At 65.8% G+C, this 14,942-nt stretch overlaps 1 protein-coding gene across 1 annotated transcript in view; it reads left to right on the top strand.

Moving 5' to 3' along the window:
- The first annotated feature begins 7,572 nt into the window (after positions 1-7,572).
- Positions 7,573-14,942, top strand: part of Zfpm1 (zinc finger protein, FOG family member 1) — a 33,290-nt gene continuing 25,920 nt past the window's right edge. Inside the window, exons 1-5 of the mRNA XM_048792401.1 lie at positions 7,573-7,656; positions 8,257-8,374; positions 8,884-9,015; positions 11,147-11,275; positions 12,628-12,854. Of these exons, the coding sequence (XP_048648358.1) occupies positions 7,573-7,656; positions 8,257-8,374; positions 8,884-9,015; positions 11,147-11,275; positions 12,628-12,854 (690 nt within the window). The remainder of the gene's footprint in view (positions 7,657-8,256; positions 8,375-8,883; positions 9,016-11,146; positions 11,276-12,627; positions 12,855-14,942) is intronic.

Genomic DNA, 14,942 nt, shown 5'->3' with positions numbered 1-14,942 from the left:
GCTGGAGATAGCGAGTGGCCGCAGAAAGCCCTGCCCCGGGGAACGAGCGAGCCTCGGAATAGGGCCCAGTCCCTGCGACCCAGGGAGCATCTCCCCTCCACTCATCCATAGGGCAGCGGAGAGCCTGCACAGGAACATCGCTCCCCACGCAGCCTGACACCTGGGAAGGTCACTCAAAACCCCCCACTTCCAGGACACACCCCAGCGCAGCAGCCTAAGGCTGAGTCCCAGCGGCCTGCTCCAGCCACAGGGCGGCAGCCGGGAGCCCCGCCCCCACCGAAGCCCCGCCCCTCAGGCCGGACCCCTTGCCCTCAGGGTCCGTTCTCACCCACCCTCTAGCAGCCAGTAGAAATGGGGCATGCAAATGAGTAGGAGCGAGGCCCAGGGATTGGCTGAGCTGCTGTGGAGTGGGCCTCCATGGAGCGGGCGGGGCCTCCCCTAAAGTGCGGGACACTGTGTCCACCCTAGGCCCTGCCGCTGGTGGGAATGCCCCCAGGCTCAGCTTTTTCAAGGCCTCAGTGCCAGGGCTGGCCTTTTGCCTGGCACAATGTCAGAGTCCAGACCCTCACACCTGAATCAGGGGGACCAGGACACGGAGGACCCAAGATCTGACAGCTGTCAGAGGGGACACTGAGCTCCTAGAATGGGTAGGGACGACCCCAGCCAGCCCCCTTGGCCCACCCTGGCCTCCAGGCTCCCTACAGGCCCTGGGCATGCTGTTCCCTGACCCCAGCCCTCCAACTGTGACTCACGCACAACCTTGCTTGGCCCAAGGTCGGGACGTGGGGATGGGGTGTCCATCCTCCAAGCCTCTGTTAGGCATCTGTAAATGGGAAAGGCATCTATTCTGTCCCCAGGATGGTTTCTGAGCACCTGCCCCCGGTGGCCGTGGTCTCCCCACTCACACCTGGGGTGAGCCAGCAGGTTCTCCTGGGTCCCTTTCTCTGTGGCCACACTGGAGAAACCTGGGTCTTCCCGAGTTCCCATTTCCAGAGACTGTGAGGAGAGCGTGGCTCTGCATCCTAAGTCCACTTTGCCCTCCTTGGTGGCTTCTTTGTAGAAGGTGGCCCAGAGTCCTGGCCAGAGACCCCATCAGGGACTCCTGTGACCTCCGGGATCCCGGCCTGGTGGGGAGGAGAATCCCTATCCCCTAATTCCATGAAGGGCTGTGGTGTGGACCATGGAGTCCCTGTCGCTGGTGCTGATAGCATGGAGGCCACGAGTGGGGGCAGGGCGTCCTCAAAGAGGGGCTGCAGGGGAGGAGATCAGCTTGGAACGTGTGAGTGTGCCCCAATGACCAGCACAGGCCACTGGGCCTCACAGGTCGGTAAAGTGGGTGGTGAGGGGGCAGCTGGGAGGGCCCTGGGCACGGTGGGAGCAGCAGGCCTGGGGCCACCCCTCGTGGGCCAGAGGGCCTGTCACGCCGCAGCTGCCCTGTGCTGGGCAGCCTTCTGCCTCCATCCATCTGACCAGTGGCTGCAGCGACGGCTCCATTAGTCAGGCCTCAGCCTTGTCACCGGGCCCTGACAGCCCATCTGGAGAGGACTGCACTGCGGCCGCCGGATCCGTTCCTCCTCTCTTGCTCCCAGGATGCTTCGAACTCGTGCCCTGCGTGGCCTCGGCCGCCCCTGCCTGGCACGTGGCCGGACTGTCCACAGCCGGTCAGGGCCACACTTACCCAAGTGCGTCAACAGCCCTGGGCTGCAGCTCCCACGCGGCCCCACACGGCCCGCCCCGCCCCCAGCATCCGTAATCCGTCCTCCAGAATGAAACAATCTCGTGTAATCTATCAGCGGCTATCGGGCCCATCAGAGGCCGGGAGTGGCCGGGCCCAGAGATGGCGCCAACCCTCAGCGTTGATAAAGTTTCCGAGTTCAGCCGTGATGAATGTTGAGTGAGCGCAGGCCGCGCCGAGGGGATGCGGACTTGGCAGCCGCAGCAGCTCGGCTGAAACCAAGCTCCTGGGCAGGGGCTGGGCCTTCTCAGGCCGCTTTGCCCTCCTCCGCAGCCCGCCTTCCTCAGTGCAGCCCCGCCCAGCTCCTGCCCTGGGGACTGAGCGAGGGCCCAGCCTGCTGGCCCTGGCCTGAGAGAGGGGCAGGCTTGGGGCAGAGAGAGGACCCAGGAGAAGCGGCGTTCTGCTGGGAGAATAGGCCCCAGCCCAGCCTCCCCACCCCATGCCGCTCTTCCAACCTCAGGCCTTCCCTGACAGCGCTCTCTGCCTAGACACCCTTCCTGGGCTCTTCTCAGCCACAGCTTGAATGCCACCTCCTCCAGGAAGCCCTCAGGCCACCTGCTCTTCATCCTGCACACAGTGCTGCCCGTGTGGTGCTGAGGTCCATGTCCCCCATTCCTCGTCTGGGCTGGACCTGTCCCCTCACCTCAGCCTGCTGCCGTTGTGAGTGGCCAGGCCGAGGCCTTCCTGAGCTCCTCAGGCCTCGCTGTCCCCTCTTCATGGCAACTCTGCAAGGTCGTCTGAAGGGCAGTCTGAAGGGCAGGGCGGGGTGGGCTTCCCACTCTGCTAGCTGAGAGGCCTCTCTGCCTCTGTTTCCCTGTCTGCAAAGTAGGGTGCCCCGAGGTGAGCTGCATGAGAGCCAGAACCTGCCTCGGTCAGGATGTCCTCTCCGCTCCAAGAGCCGGAGAGGCCCCCAGAGGACAGGGCCAGCCAGAAACCCTGAGTGGCCATGTCCCAGCAAGTTAGACCCACTGACTTCCTCCTTTAGATCCCAGCTCATCTCCAAGAAGGGGTTGAAGGTGGGCACGGAGGGAGGGGTGTCCAGAGAGGAACGGGAGTGCCGGAGCAGCCTGCGCCCGGCGGGTCAGGAGCCCATGGGTGCCACAGGCACAAGGCGCCGGCCCCGTCAAATCCTGGGTCAGTGAAAATCAGCAAAGAAAGGCAGGTGATGTCATACGGACGCACTGGCCAGCTTGGTCCCAGGGCGGGGTGTGCTGCTCCACGCGAGCCTGAGCCTGGGCACCTGCGTCTCACCTGGGCTGCACCTGCTGCCCGCGCACTCCCCAGCTCAGGCCTTTAAAGCCTGCGTCCCGAGGAGAGTGCCTCTCATCGACAGGACACGGCGAGTCTCGAAGGCTGAGGTCCGTCCCAGCAGCCCAGCTCAGTAGAATGTGGGTCCTGGAGCTCAGAGCCGGGCCTGCTTGGCTCTGTTGAGACCTGAGTCTTGCTGAGGTTGCCCCAGGATTGCCCAGGGACCCTCCAGGCCTGGCCGAGGCCCAGGGCCTGCCTCCGGGGCAGGTTGCGCCGAGGCCATGCACACTGGGTTGGCCTTTCTGGAGCTCACCCCCAACAGTAGCTGTCCACTGCACAAGGGGGCCCTAACCACCTGAGGGGACAGGCTCCAGGCACTGCCACCCAAGGAGCCTGCAGCACTGAGTTCCAGTCGCCGGGGGCATGGAGTACCCTCTGTGAGGTTCTCGGTGGGGTAGAGAGGGTCAAGCTGATGGGCCGTGTGTCCCCTGCTCAGACTCACTAGGGCAGGGAGGGAGGCCATCCAGCTCGGAGGCGATGGCCCCAGCTTGCCATGACCCTGGGCCCACTCAGGGCTGGTTCTGCGACAGGCTGGGCACTCATCCGTCGGGGCTTACCCAGCACTTCGCTGGGCCCAGGGAGGCCATGCTGAGCCGAGTCCCTGGGGACAGGCCTGGACCCTGGGGACACAGCTGGGCCCTGGGGCGGGTTCAGCTTTAACCCAGCAGATGGGATGGTGGTGGGACACTGGTTTGGGCAGCAGTGACAGATGCCCCACGGGGAGGCTCAGGGTGGGCACTTGCTGAGGGCACCTTCGGGGTATCGGGGTGGGAGCGGGCTCCAGCGCAGGAGCCCAGCCCCTGGGTGTCTGCCGAGCCTCTTGCTGGTGGGCAGTGTGGGCCTGCGAGGGCCAGGGACACAGGCCTGGCGGGGGCTGTGCCCAAGGGCTTGCCCAGCGCTCCTGAATGTGCCCTGTCCATGGATCTTTGGTCTCGGGCATCACCTGAGCCGCCGGGGGCATGGCGTGTGGGGTGGGAGCCACCTCCTGAGAGGCGAGGCGTGTACCTCGCTGGGTGCCGGAGCCAAGCTTCCCTGCCTGTGAGCGTCAGCTGGGCTGAGGCCTCCTGACCAGGTGGCCTGGGAAGAGGCCACTCTTCAGAGGTCCTGGAGTCCACTGAAGCCCAGAGGTCATGCTTTACGCCCAACTCTCGGGTCTGCTTTTTGACACAGGACTCCTGGGATGGCTGGTCACAGCCGCAAGCCTGGCTGGGTCGCGGCCACCCTCGGCTCCCAACTGTGCAGCCTCTTGGAGGGCAGGACTGTCCTGTCCCCTCTCTGCCCCACCACGGCCTGACGTGCCCGCTGCCCGGCAGTGGGAAAGTCTGGGTCTGTTGCGATTTTCCTGCTGTTATCAGGCCTTATCTCCTGCTCTGTTCTGCCTGGAGGCCAGGGTCTCCCTCCTGGCCACGCTGTGCCCTGCCTGCCCACCTGCTGCCCGGGGCCTGCAGGCCGAGGAGGCAGGCCTTGTGCCAACTGGTGTGGGGGGGGTCTTTTCCGCCACCTCCACTCCCCTCCCCAGGCCGCCCGCCGCCTCGCACCCTCCCCCTCCCCAGCCAGAGGGAGGCAGTCCTGAGAGCACGGCTGGGCACCTGGTCCTGCCTGGCGAACTGACCCCGGCTCTTGACCACTCCCTGGCCTCACCCAGTCTTCCACGGGGCTTGGGGAGGAATGCCCACTGCTCAGCCTCCTGGCGGGGCCTGCTCCCTGCGCTAGGCCTCACACAGGGTTTCTGGGGGCAGGTGTGGGCACTGCCGGGTCTCCAGCATGCCAGCGGCTCAGGGAAGGCCTAGTGTGGGAGTGGTGCTCGGGCACTGGGTGATGGGGCGTGGCTGAGCACAGCCTGGAGAGGAGGCCACCCCTGCAGCTCTGCCCATGCCCGTGGCTGGTGCTCTGCCACCTCTGTGTCCTGCTGAGTAAGACCGGGGTGAGGGGCCCCTGGACGCACCTTCCAGAGGGGTCTGTGCCCGGCAGCCCACGGGGCCCCAGCAGCCGGCACCATGGCTGGGAGGAGTGCCCCTGAGCCTGCCCTGGTTCTCACACTGCCCCGGCCCACGGTGCCGTTCTCAGGGGACTTGCCCACCCCGCGTAGCCAGGAGGGCCTGGGGACGGCCCCGGGAGCCTGGGTCACCCTGTCTGGGCCCCTGCAGCCTGGGGCATCTCCTCCCCACCAGCGACCGGCTTCTGCACGCCACCCCCAAAGCTGGGAGGAGGCCGCGTCTGGTGGCCAGCGGGGACTGGGAAGGGAGTGGGGACGAGCCCCCGTATGGAGCTGTCTCCTTAATGCAGTTCTAAAGCATGAAAACAGGGAGTTGATGAAATCCCGCTATCAGTGCTGAGCCAATATGCAAAGTATCTCACCCCAATCAAACAGCTATTATGTTTCCATTTCCAATCCCGGTCCGGCGTCATGAGCAGGGGACGGATGGGCGCGCGGGCGTCTGCTCACTGTGATAACCAGGGGCTCTGGGCACCACGGGGACCACACCCAGCCACCCAGCTGCTGGTGACCACTGTCATGACCCCAGGATGTCCCCTGGGCAGGTGTGTGGCCTTGGGCCCCAGCCAGGCCATGAGGTCAGCGTCTGCCTTGCTGCCCGTGGCACTCAGGGTAGGGGGTGTGGCCCCAGGCAGCACTGAGGTTGGGAAAGTGTTGGGGACAGGCCTGAAGATGTGCCCCAGGTCCCATCCTCCCCGAGGACCACGAGCAAGCTGGTCACCTTGCCGGGCCTCAGTTTGCTCACCCATGATGTGGTGTGACTCAGCTCTCCTCTGGGGGGTGGAACTGGGGTGGTGTGACTGCCTCCGGATCCTGCCTTCCCTCCACCCTCCCTGCCACCACAGGTGTCCCCTGCCACCACTCCTCCGCCACCCTCTCTGGCCCCCCACACATTGCACACCTCCCCCGACATCTGTCCACCAAACCCTGTGCCTTGATTGCCCCATCCGAGATGAAGACTGTTGGGTGACCTCGCGGGGCTGCAGGGGCGGGAGGTCACGGGAGGTGCCTAATGACACCGCATGTGCCTCCCGTGCCTCAGGCTCTGCTGGGCCACGGGTGGCAGTGTGTAGCGATAGTGACAGCTGGTGTTCACGGAGCCCTTACCACAGGCACCCTGAGCTACACTGAGCAGGTGGGAGCACGTTCATTCTGCAAAGTGCAGCTGGGGTGGCTTCCGTTTGTAGCCCAGGAGACCAAAGAGACAGAGAGGTACAGTAATTGGCCAGAGGTCACACAGCAAGGACCCAGTAAGCATCTGTCCACCTGCCTGGCCATGGGTTAGCCTGGCCCAGCTATTGGGGTCTCTGAATAGCGTAAAGGTTCCCAGAGGGACAGGGCCTCTGTTGGAGGCAGCAGCATCCAGCTGTGGTTTGCCGATGCCCTGGCCACCTGACAGCTCTCATGGCCCTGGTGTGTCTGGAAGGACGATGCCAGCTGGGACTCCAGCTCCCGGGAGGCCGAGACGGCCGGGGGCAGGGTTTGCCACGCCACAGCCCACTGGGGGCTCAGTGCGGGGCCGGCGGTCTCTCCCACACCCGTCTCCTGGGCCCTGTGCAGAGCAGTGCCCTTGTTCCCCCATTGAAGACCCTGCACAGTCCGCCCCGGGCATCTGAGGCCCGCGTGGCTGGGCGCCGAGTCGGGCTGCCTTCCTGGGGGCCGAGGCAGGGCTGGGGTGCCTGATGCACACCCTCCGCCCCGTGCTCTGGTCCCCGAAGCCCCCTGGTCCCCATTTGCAGAGCAGGCGACAGAGGCACTGAGGTCCCACAGCTGTGCACAGGAGGGACACAGCTCTCGAGGGGCTGGGGGCTTCTGCCAGGGCCTGGGCAGCGAGAGCCTTCTGGCCCTCTGGAGGGTGTGTCTGCTCGGGGCTGGCCCTGCTGGCCTCCACTGCAGCACTGATTGAGCGGGGCCACACAGGTCAGGCCCTGCCTCCTGGGCACAGGTGGACCTTCTGGGGTGTGCCCACTGCCCATCCAGGCCTGCCCCGTGGGCACATTGATGGCAGCTCCAAGGAGTCCCTGGAGGCCGAGCCAGTGTGTCCAGAGGTCTCGCCATGCTCTCCCTGAGACCCGCCATGGCTCCCTAAGCCCCAGGATGAGGAGGCTCTCCCCCTGTGGCTCCGCGGTCAGCATCATGCCGGGGCTGTCTCGGGGCCTGCGCCCGGGGCCTGTGGCAGCAGCCCCCTGGCACCCTCTCTGCACCCCTTCCTGCTTGTGCTCCTGTAATTGGCTGCTGTTTCCAGTGAGGCCACCGTGGTTGTCTGTCTCTGCAACGCGTGGAAGTCCCAGGCAGTGTCCCAGGGTGTGTCCCCTCACTCTAGAACATGGCTGGCCCTCGAGGTCAGCGGGAGGTAGGAAGGTGGAGCCTTGGTCACAGTTGCCCATCCACCTACTATGAGAGAAGAGTCCCAACAGCTGCCCACCCTCCTGCGGACTGCAGGCCTCAGGGTCGGCCTGGAGCGTGCCACACTGGCCCCTGGGTCCCAGCCCTTGGAGATCTGTCCCCTGACCTGGACAAGCATCAGGGACCCATGGTGGGCAGCAGTGCTGGACTGTGGCCAGGCGTGGGCCTGGCTGTGTCCCCCTCCATGAGCTACGTCTTCCGGGAAGGAGCTGTGAGCGAGAGGCCCTCTCGAGGGCAGACCTGGGGCCACATTGTCTGGGGTGGCACTGGATCAGGATGAGGGTCAGGAGCCCCGAGCCACAGAGGAGCAAGTCCTGGTGGCCTCCCAGCTGCCCCTCGCTGTCTCCAGGGACTGAACTCAGCCTCCAGGACAGCCCGCCCTCGGGCCAGCCCCACGCCCCGGGCTTCTCCAGCACAGAGCGCGGGTGCTGCCCTGGCCCTGCCCTGGTCCCGTGCCCCTGACCCCTCCTGACTCCTCTCCTTTGGTGGCAGGGGCCTGGCTGTGGTGGGGTCTGTGGCTTCCAGCCGCCCTGAGTGGGTGTCTGTGAGTCAGGAGGCTCCACAGCTCCTCCATGACCAGGGGATGAGTGGTGTGGGCCAGTGATGGACAGCTCAGGGATGGACAGGCATCCAGGCCGGGGCCTAGGGCCAGGTAGGGTTGGGGCTCGTCCTCGCCGTCACACAGTTGACACCTCCGCCTGATGTCATGGGCTGCACCCCCACCCTGCTCTCAGGCCCCATGGTCACTCAGGGTTGAGCACCTGTCCCCTGGGATGACTTCTGCCCTTTGAGGGGCTCCTGTCCCCTGCAGTCTCTAGGGAAGGGAGCCCAGGGCCCAGCCCTGCCCCCACCCCGGCTGGCCCATGCCTGTCGGTGGTTGGTTGGGCCCCCCGGGTTCTGGGCATCTCCTCCGCTGGGCCCTGCTGGGCGTGAGTCCCCAGCCTCGGGGGCTCCTGTGAGACAGCAGGACGTAGGAGGTGCTGGGCGTAGGAGGGACACTCTGCGGGTGTCCCTCCCCGAGGCCACAGATGAGTGTTGGGGCCTTGGGGCCAGAAGCGTGGGTCTGTGGGATGGGAGTGCTGGCCCCCAAAGGCCAACCAGAAGGGGCCCGTGGCCGTCCCCACAGCTTCTGCTCAGTGGGGCAGGGCCATCGGGTGGGAAGAGGCACAGGAGGGAAGGGACCTGTCCTGGTAAGAGTGGAGTCCATCTGCCAGTGGAGGTCAGGACAGCAAGGAGGGCCACCCCCAGGCCTGGGAGTTGTTTGGGGCTCGGACGGAGTAGGTGGAACAGGTCTCGGGGACCTCTGACCTCAGTGGCGGCTGGCCCCTGCCCGGGGTGATGTGGCCACAACCCGGGCCAACGCTACCCAGGCACGGAGCCCGTGCCTGCACCCAGATGGGCCACTCTCCTCACTGAACCCCCTGGGCTGTGTCCACAGGTTCCCTCGGAGACATGGAGGCCAGAGAGGAGGAGGCCCAGGCCATGGAGAGCAGCCTCACAGAGCAGGAGGCCACAGCAGCAGAGCTCCAGGCCGCAGGGGGGCCCAGGCCCCCGAGTCCACCCAGCACAGGTGAGATGCAGTGTTCCACTCCCCAGGCCCACCCACTGGCTGGGCCTCGGGTGCCTCAGCCTGACGACAATGTCTGCGGTCCAGCCACCCCCGGGGCAGAGGCCTCCCAAGGAGGGAGGGGCTGGGCAGCCAGGAGAGGACAAACGGACCCACGGTGAGCACATGGCCTCAAGCCCAGCCCTTGCGCTGTGGGTGGGGAGACTGAGGCCAGAGGGAGATGAAGGCTCTCAAGGGCTGCTGAGAGACCTTGAGAAAGCCACCCACTCTCAGCCTCAGCTTACCCCATGACATGGGGATTTGGAGGGCCCTGGGGTCTGCCGAGGGGTGGCTCACTGAGTGCTCTGCTCGGCCTCGGCACAGAGTGGGTGCTCAGTACACAGCACCTCCTATTGACCCCCTACATACTACATCCCACTCCACAGAAGGAGGATTGAGACCCAGAGAGGTTAAGTGACTTGTCTAGGGGCCCTTAGGACTGGCCAGACGCCCACATACCAAGTTCTGGATTTGGTTTCATTCTCCTGGCCTCTACCCCAGGCACCTCCAGACTCTCCTTGGGCTCTTCTGCTGGCGGTTCCAGGGTTGGAGTGATGCTCCAGCTGATGCAGACTTGGAGGAGACCATACCCTCCTGGGAGTGAACCAGCCTGACTCCCAGGAGCCTGCTCAGGGGCAGGGGCAGCAGGAAGAAGGGCCACTGAGGTGGAGGCACCAGGAGGGCATGTCCCCATGCTCCAGAGAAGGAAGCCGTCCTGGGGACACAGCGCCCCCAGGGAGGCCGGGTTCCCTGCAGTCTGAATCACCTCACTGTCCTCTGACAGGGTGATGTGGCCACAACCCCGGCCAGGTGGAGGGTGGGAGGGGGCGAATGACCCGAGCGCAGGTGGGTCGGGGCCGGAGAGAGACCCCAGGGTGTGTGGCGCTGCCTGTGCGAGGTGGTCTGCGGGAGCTGGGTGCCGAGGAGGGATGGGAGAGCACAGGCGGACCTTGATCCCTGGCCAGGAGTGGGCCCTTTGCCCTGTGAACCCCACCTCAGCACTTCTCAGGCCAGGTGTCAGGGTCCCCAGGACAGCCACAGGCCGGAGTCCCCCCACATTAGCCCAGATCACTGCATCCAGCAGGCTGGCCCCAGCCCCACTGGCCAGCAGCAGCCCCTGGGGTCACAGAGCCACCAAAGTCGTAACCAGTCAGGCTCGTCACCCCGGGCTCACCTAGACTCCCCTCCCAGGAGAGCTGGCAGAGGGGCCTGGCCCCAGGGCTGTGCACATCACCCCAAGCCCGGGCTGCACATCTGGGAGCCGCAGCACCGGAGGCTGCCCGGCCTCTGTCACCATCTGCACCACTGGGTGCTGATGGAAGGGCCGGGCAAGACCTGCCAAAGGGCATGTGGCGGGTTGCCGTGGACTTTGCCCGGCCGGCCTTCCGGGAGCCAGGCCCTTTATCTGATTTGGGAGCTGGGGCTGCACAGGGGGCGGGGGCGGGGCCAGGGCCAGGGAAGGAGCTGGAAAACACAGCCAGGGCTGCACCTGGCACCGGCCGGTGATAACGCAGCGATGGGCGCGATAAGGCTGCGCGGAGCCTATGCGCTCAGGCGGGCCTGCGCTCCCTCCCGGTGGCTGGAGCTCAAATGCCAGCCACTTTGATTTATAGCCAAAAATAATAGGACTTTTATACTGCGTGATTGATTTATTTGATGTTAATCACACCCTTATCTCGGGTATTAATAATCTGCTGGGCGTGTGACGTCACCGGGGGGCTTTATGGGAGCGCATCGATTGGGGGCCGGTGGTTATCAGGCCCCGCTGGAAAGGCAAATATGCCCTTTGGGCTGGAATTGGGTGCAGGGCCTGGTGGAGGGGCCGCTGCCGGCAGAGACCAGGAGCCGGGGGCCACTCGTGCCTCTGCCCTGGCACACCTGTGGCCTCTGCTCTAGTCACCCAGAGCAGCTGGACTGGCAGTCGCAGCTGCAGTTAGTGAGGGGTTTCAGAAGGCCCAGAGGGAACGCTGGCTGTCCCCTTCATCCTCTCCAACTTGAGCCAGGAGGCCTCAGTTTCCCTCCCGGCCTCAGGAAGGGCAGCCCGGTGCCCAGGGGCTGGCTCGGCAGGGATGTGATGGTGTTTTCCCCTCTGCAGACACAAATCCACCCTCAGAGCCAGCGACCCCCACGTCCCCAGGAGGCCCTGAGGAGATGGAGGAGCAGGAGCCAGAGGCCCGGTCTCAGGAGGCAGCCGCGGCAGCAGCCAGCCCCTGGAGTGGGCCAGGTAACCAGCAGGTCCCCAGGGCAGCCGTGGCCCGGCTTCTGGAGCTGGGCCACCCCCGGTTCTTAAGTCTCTGGAGGTCCATGGGGCCTGTGCAGCTGGCCGTGTAGCGGGTGGTGTCTGGATCCCAGCCACACGGGGGCAGAGAGTCACCTGGAGGATTCCTGGAAGACAGGTCTGACCTGGCTGGGAACGAGGAGCAAGTGGTGGTGGCAGAAACCCTGTCCCCAGGAAGGGACTCAAAAGGGCGTGTCTAGAGCCACCTGGGCCCAGGCTTCGCAACAGAGGGGCTGGGTTCCAAGCCTGCAGTGCCCTGGGTAGGGCAGGGGAGGACCCCAACCCTGAGTGGCTGCAGCCCCACCCAGGACAGGCTTGGCTGCCAACTGGGTCAGGCCTGGGCCTGGAAGTCCCCGAGGGCTGGTCACGTCACCCCTGCCCTGCGACTCACTCAGAGCCAAGCTCTGACCTCAGAGGTCCTGAACACGTCCCTGTGGCCACCCCTTCCAGGACTGGCAGATTCCATAGACCTGTGACTGTAGGACAGGCCAGCAGCCAGGCGGTGCTGCCCGGTCAATCAGCACTGGGCCCAGCAGCACCTTCGTGGTGGGTTCCAGGCCTCCTGCAGAGCTGGCCGGTGAGGGAGGGAGGCCGAGAGGTGAGGTCCTCGGACAAGGAGGGCATCAGAAGGGGAGCCCTGCACGCTGCAGGCGTTTGCCGAGGACCTGCCTCCCACGCAGGGCTGGGTGCATGGCTCCTGCCGGAGCAGTTGCCGACCTGAGGAGAAGGCGCGTGGAGAGGGCTGGCCCTGCTGGCCATCGGGAAGGTTCTGCTGAGGCAGAGGGGCCCAGGGGCTAGGCTAGCGAGGCCAGGAAGGCCTCCTGACGGGACGCGTGGGCTCTCCAGAGAGCACTGATGGATGGCAGCCCACGTGGGCAGGGTGGCCGGCGCGCGGGGGTGCTGGCCTGGGGGCTACACCAGGGTGGTGGCCCCACAGCCTGTGGAGACCAGACCCACACACTGCGTCACCCCATGGGGTGTGGGGCCGCCCAGGAGCAGGGTGCCAGGCAAGGCGGCCCTGGGTCCTCGCAGCCAGCGGCCCCAGGGCTCTCCTCTGCCACCCCAGCAGCCAGTGACAGGCAGGGCAGAGCCGGGTGACCCGGCAGAAACCTCTAGGGGACGCCTAGAGCTTCAGGTCTCACAGCCCAGGGTCCCACGCGGACCTTTCCCCTCATAGGAGGGAGCCAGGGGTGGGCAGCAGGCCTGCGCTCAGACTGCCCGGCTTCCCCTCAGTTTCCCCATCCTGAGTGGGTGGCGAGATGGGCCTCTTGGCCTCCCACCGCCCTGCATCCCCTCAGCCAGCATTGCCTGCTGTGGACCCCGATGGCCACCGGGCACCCCAGCAGTGTTGCCCCCAGTCCTGGAGGAGACCCCGCGCGGGATGGAGAAGGAGTATCTGAGAGCACCAGGCGCCCCAAGCCCAGGCTGCCGGCTAGTGGACGTCACTGCCCTCAGCACCTCCCTGCCCAGCCACGTGGGCATTGGCTGTCCCCTTGCTCAGTCAGAGCCCTCAGGCGGCAGGCCGGTCTGTGGAAGGCTGGGCCAGGGTGGCGGTGGGCCGTGGTTTGGGGCTGGGCTACGCCCCCGTGTTTCCTGCACTATTTGCATCCCCGGGGCTGGAGGCGCCCTATCGGCTCCCGCAGATACGAATTTCTGTGCAGTGGGCAGTGATGGGCTGATAAGCAGCCACCGGCCAACCGCTGCAGTGGCCGCGGCCTATCAGGCCCCGCACAGGCTGCGCTTATCGCCTGGTGGGCAGCCGGGGGGCCTCAGTGGGCTCTTATCTCGGGGCCGCCCATGCCGACATTGGGCTTCACCAGGGTCAGGGCCTGAGGGCAGTGCCCAGCTCGGTGGCTGACCCTGCAGACTGCCGGGCTCTCCAAGGTGCCCCACCTCTGTCCCAGGCCCCGCTCTGCGCAGTCCTGTGCGAGCCCCGTCTCCCCCGTCTCTACCTTGACCCCTGACCTGCTGCAGTGCAGGCTGGGCACCCCCTGGCCTGGGCGCCATCCCTGGAGGCCCCTCCGCCAGTCTCTATGGAGGGCTGTGGGACTCCAGTGCAACTGCATCTGCTGGCTGGGGGGAGGGACTGTCACATCCCAGAGCCAGTGTCCAGGGCTCAGCTCTCAGGAGGTGCTCTGTCCACACTGCCCTCCGCTGTCTGGACATCCTCACACCTGCCTCTCAGGGCTGCCGTGCAGTGTGGCCCAGAAGGTGGACATCGGCCCCTGCAGAGCCGCCAGAGCCCCTCCCTCCCGACCGTGGGGTCAGGAGGCCGTCCTGCCTCCTGGTGGTCCCGCCCTTGATCAGATGGCCGAAGCCCCCCGAGGACTCACACGGCAGCACAGTGAGGCCTCGGACGCCAGGGCTTCGTAGACACTCGAGTGCTGCTCCTGGGGCATGCGGGTGGCCAGCGTGGTCTCATGCCCTCCTGCCCACCTGGTGCCTGTGGCCTCAGACTCCAGGATCAGGCTCTGCACCTTGCCCGCTGCCGTGGCGTCGCTCCTGAGCACCGCAGCTTCGAGCCAGAGCAGTGGGTGAATCTGAGGCAGGAGCCCAGGCCCTGGTGCCCTCAGGCAGGCTGCTGACCTCTCTGGACCTCAGTCTCCTGCTCTGTCCCACTGTGATGAGGGGACCCATTAGGGCCCTCGGGCTCGTCATCCACCTGTGACACCCTGGCTTCCTTGGGCGTGGGAGTGTGAGGCAGGTTTGCGGACACGCTGCAGCGGCTGAGAGCACCCTGCATTCATGCCTGGACAGCTGACCGCAGGCAGGGGAAGCCACTTTTGCTCCCTATGGCAGCAGTTATCTTAGCCCCCAGCAGAACCAGCCATGTGGTGACACTAAAGTGTGGCCTCAATGTCCTGCTCTGGGCAGCAGGGACAGTGGCAGACCTGCCTGGGGCCACAGGGACGGAGCAGAGGCCCACAGGCTGCAGCGGGCTGTGGTGTGCCACAAGGTAGGGGTGACCAGGCCAGCCCTGCCCTCAGTGCACTGGGTGAGGAGTAACCATCCCCAGGATGACCGTGAGGAGCCTTTCAGGGTGAGACGGGATCCTGCCGTCAGACGCCCCAGGAGGGCCAGGCTCAGAGCTGGGGCACGGGGGTCCAAGCCTGAGCAGGGGCAGTGAGGACAGGGTGGGCCTGGTGGACCTGAGGTTGAGCAGAGCCAGCACTGGAGCAGGGCCCCGCCAGGCCCGTGTGGCACAGCCTCCCCTGGCCCTGGGCTCTAGGGCTACCCTCGCTTGGCCACCACCTGGTCTCCCTTGACCCCGAGCCTGGAGTCCACCTGGAAAGGAGAGGGTGCTCAGGCAGGGAGGTTTGAGCTCTTTCTGAAGGGACTGGGGTGATGGAGGGATGGCTGTGTGAATTCTGACACGCAGAGGCCAAGAGCCATAACCAGAGTCTGCCACTGCTGTCCCAGCAGCCAGGTCCTGGGCAGTGGGGACACACCGTGTCCCGCTCCCCCAGCCTCCCCAGGTAAGGCCAGTAGAAACGAGATGGCTGGACAGAGCTGTGAGGGTCCACGCCCACACCACCTTGGCCCACACCACCTTGTCCACACCACCTTGGTCCTCACCACCTTGTCCACACCACCTTGGACCACACCACCTTGG

Source organism: Marmota marmota, unplaced genomic scaffold (assembly GCF_001458135.2).
Source record: "Marmota marmota marmota unplaced genomic scaffold, marMar, whole genome shotgun sequence".
Classification (NCBI taxonomy): Eukaryota; Metazoa; Chordata; class Mammalia; order Rodentia; family Sciuridae; genus Marmota; species Marmota marmota.
This window is presented reverse-complemented; position numbering and strand designations above follow the sequence as displayed.